Below are 3,609 nucleotides of genomic sequence, written 5' to 3' on the forward strand. Positions count from 1 at the left end.
CCTCTACGATTGAACCTAGTCAACACTTTGGAACACGCAGAAAAATAAATTGTAAACACAATTGACTTCTACACACTTAAAACAGAATGCCGAGATCGGCTGTGCGGATCTCGGATAAAGTTCATTTGCTGAAATCTCGGCTAAACGCTTGAAGTTTAATCACCGACGAACCGACGTGACAGCTAGAACAACCAAATTCAAATTTGTTGTCCGCGACGCCATGATGAAAAATAGCCGAACACTACCGCCACCTCTATAACGGTTCGCGTTGGTTTGCTAGCTCGATCCCAAACCTCCGTGTGTTCATATAGGCAGAGGTTTGTGACTGCGCTGATTTGACAGAAGGGTTCGCTCGCTTTGCTGGTCGACCGTTAAATTGAGGGGGGACAGTTTTGAAACACCACTGTCACGTCGGTTCGTCGGTGGTTTAATGTTTGATGGTAGCGGTACCCATGGGTGCTGATTTTTTGCTGATATCTCAGTTAAATTTCGACTGCCGAGCGCTCGGCTGTGCGAATCTCGGCAAAAGAATGGAAATTAGCCGAGCTCGACTGAGTGTGATAGTTCAAATCAACCGATTTTCCAGTTTACTATAGCGACAAACTGATTTCTAGTTTAAACTGAACTGTTCTATTGTTTGATAATACAAATATTTTCATTTGTCGAGATTTTTGACAGTTTGTTAAAACAAACAGAGATATGGTATTTTCAGCATGAAATAATGGATTGATTCAAACGACTGCACTTTTGCCACTAACAAACCCGGAATGTGATTGTGTTGGTGATGGCAGCAACTGCAGCAGCTCTAGACCGTCGGTAAGCGAATGGAGAGGAGAACGACTAAAAAAAGACAAAAAAGGCGAAATCGATCAACTTTTTGTGGATGCTGTCGTGAGTACCTGCGCGTTATCCATCACGGCCAAAGCTGCACTTGGAAGTTGGCGTGATGGATTCGCTGCACATTCTTCGTTGTGGCGATGTTGGGGTAAGCATTTTATAGATGTGTGAGTGCTTTCGGACCATGCTTTTGGTTCTTATTTTGTTGAAACAAATGAAATTCTTGACATTATATAAACTGATGGTAATCGGTTGTTTTTATCAGAGAATTTGTTATAGAGATGCGCGAAGAGGATTTTGGTTATGTTTATTCACATCACGCTCAACAACAATCAATTTTTGCGGTAAACAAAATTATATTTTCGCGTGCGTGTTAGTCTAATCTGTCCATAAGATGCCAAGCAAACAACTGACGTCATGCTTTGCACTAACACGCTTTTATGTGCTTTCATGTTGCGCTTTGTTTCCCATGTTGTTCTATTTCCCTGAATTTGCTCGATTGGGACCGCGTTTGACGGTTCAATTGGAACCTTTGGTTTCAGTCTTGGCGCATCTCTATAAAAAATTCTCTGGTTTTTATCGATAAACTCTAAATGAAAACAATTAAATATAATTTTGGAATAAGTAAATTCTCAGTTTGAAAATAAACCATGCGTTTTATTGTTTTAAACAAGCGCCATTTTTCTGCGTGAACAGAGATTTTTTTTAAATCTAAAACGTGTTTAGGTGGATAAATTATCGCATCTGACTAAGCATTGGCAAACGGAAACCATCTCGAACAAAGCGCTCCCATTTTCATCGAGAGTAAAGCTAATAAGCGCTATTTGTTTTGTTTTTTTTTTGTTGTTAGGAATGATAATGAATGATAAGAACGGAAACAATCCGTGCTTAAACCTTCTGTTTTTGGAACAGGATGAACATGGAGGCATAGGCTGAAGGAGGGTACTCACTACTCACTCATACCCTATGCTTTTTTTTAGATAACTAACTGCCAGCGTGTCCACCGTGCATATACACAGTGTATACAGTGTACATGCGGGAATCCCACGAAAGTATACAGTCGCACATTTGAGGTCAGAGGTCTTCAAGATTAGGTTTTTCGAAAAGAGCAATCTATCATCAAACTTCTTTCAGTTGGGCGAAACACTTTCAGCGGATCGGACGCAGTTCTATAATCAGCAAATACGTTTCGGCAGTGTTTGATTTTTTTCTTGTCTGAATTTGCAAAGTCTGTTCCAGTTTATGCGGAATTGGGCACGATGAAACCGTTGCTGTCTATCACATATTTGATAGGTTCAATTTGGACCGTTACCATATTGCTTATTGGAGTGCAAGGCCGTGAGTAATTGCTGAATAAAAACTCGAGAGTAACTTCGTATTTTGACCAATGATTTTGTTTTTTTTTTTACTTCAGGAGCTAATTATAATTTACTACCCAAGGATTGCGGGCAAACGGTACATGATAGAATATCGCGTGGAAATGTGACTCTTGTGTATCAGTATCCCTGGATGGCGATTATACGGTACACCGAAAAGGAAAACATCGCTGATCGTTGTGCTGGATCTCTGATCAACGACCGATACGTCCTAACGGCAGCACACTGCATTAGATCTAAAAGACTGTAAGTGACATACCTATTGTGGAATGGATATTAATCGTTCTTATAGTTTGAATCGGAATTTGAATTTCGTTCACCTGTTGGCAACGAAAGCACCTCAAGTGGCTACGTGGCTTAGAGAAGAAAACACCCGTCTTGCAAATTGAGTTAACTTTAATAGTACATCCAACGTATCCAACTGTTTAAAAACTTTCATTTGGACTCTTGATTTTTAAACTTCATACGTTTATTCCATCTACAAACATGAAAGCTATAGGTTAATAACAATTTGACATATATGAACCAAAGTGACATAGCCTTCTAATTTTACAGGCATAGTGTAGTTCTTGGAGAGCATACCAAGAAGCAGGACTTAGATTGCAACAATTATTACGATTTAAATGGAGCGCTTGTTGAGAGGGATTGTGCTGAACCTGTTGAAGAATATGGCATTGAATCGTTTGAATATCATCAGGATTACAACCGCCCTAAGTATAGCAACGACATAGGGCTGCTACGGTTGAACCGCCGTGTAATTATGAAAGGTAACATCAGAAAAGTACATGCTGAATATTTCTTATTGCTCGTCAACATCTTTCAGACCATATCCAACCGATCTGCTTGCCTGTTACGTCCGAGCTTCAAAGTATGACCGTCAATAAGTACATCGTAACCGGTTGGGGAACGACGGAGGATGACACCGCCTCGGATGCACTGCTCGAAGCCGTTCTGCCAGGAGTAAGTAATCAAGCTTGTCAGAAGATATACGAGCGATACAGGCTCAACATTCTGCTAGACAGCAAGCAGATATGTGCTGGAGGTGAAAATAGGGTCGATTCGTGCAGAGGAGATTCCGGTGGACCGTTAGGCTTCATTGCCAATCATGAAGAAGGAACTCGATTCGTACAGTTCGGCATAGTCTCCGTCGGGACAGGATCCTGTGGGCAAAGTAGCATACCCGGGGTATACAGCCGCGTGGCTAGCTACATGGATTGGATATTGGACAAGATGCAGCCCAGCTATTGATGAGGATAATTTGGGTTTATTTTTCGATGGATTCAGGAAACAGGACTTTCAATGCTTGTATTATTCGGATATTATAGTGCTACAATCGTGTTCATTTTTGTTTTGTAGCTGTGTAACGTAAATAAAATATGCACTTACTAAAATTTTC

At 40.7% G+C, this 3,609-nt stretch overlaps 1 protein-coding gene across 1 annotated transcript; it reads left to right on the plus strand.

The window, feature by feature from the left end:
- The first annotated feature begins 1,971 nt into the window (after window positions 1–1,971).
- On the plus strand, window positions 1,972–3,609 carry LOC109416100 (serine protease grass). The gene is made up of 4 exons (XM_062847257.1): window positions 1,972–2,175; window positions 2,252–2,459; window positions 2,769–2,980; window positions 3,037–3,609. Exons 1-4 carry the CDS (start codon window positions 2,097–2,099, stop codon window positions 3,459–3,461), a joined length of 924 nt encoding a protein of 307 aa, XP_062703241.1. The 5' UTR covers window positions 1,972–2,096; the 3' UTR covers window positions 3,462–3,609.

This window comes from Aedes albopictus, chromosome 1 (genome assembly GCF_035046485.1).
Source record: "Aedes albopictus strain Foshan chromosome 1, AalbF5, whole genome shotgun sequence".
NCBI lineage: Eukaryota > Metazoa > Arthropoda > Insecta > Diptera > Culicidae > Aedes > Aedes albopictus.

Bases quoted from the DNA above. Each gene is read 5' to 3' on its own strand.
- LOC109416100 (XM_062847257.1), top strand. From the start codon at position 2,097: ATGAAACCGTTGCTGTCTATCACATATTTGATAGGTTCAATTTGGACC. The intron at 2,176-2,251 runs GTGAGTAATTGC...TTTTTACTTCAG, and splicing joins GCTTATTGGAGTGCAAGGCC to GAGCTAATTATAATTTACTA. The intron at 2,460-2,768 runs GTAAGTGACATA...CTAATTTTACAG, and splicing joins TGCATTAGATCTAAAAGACT to GCATAGTGTAGTTCTTGGAG.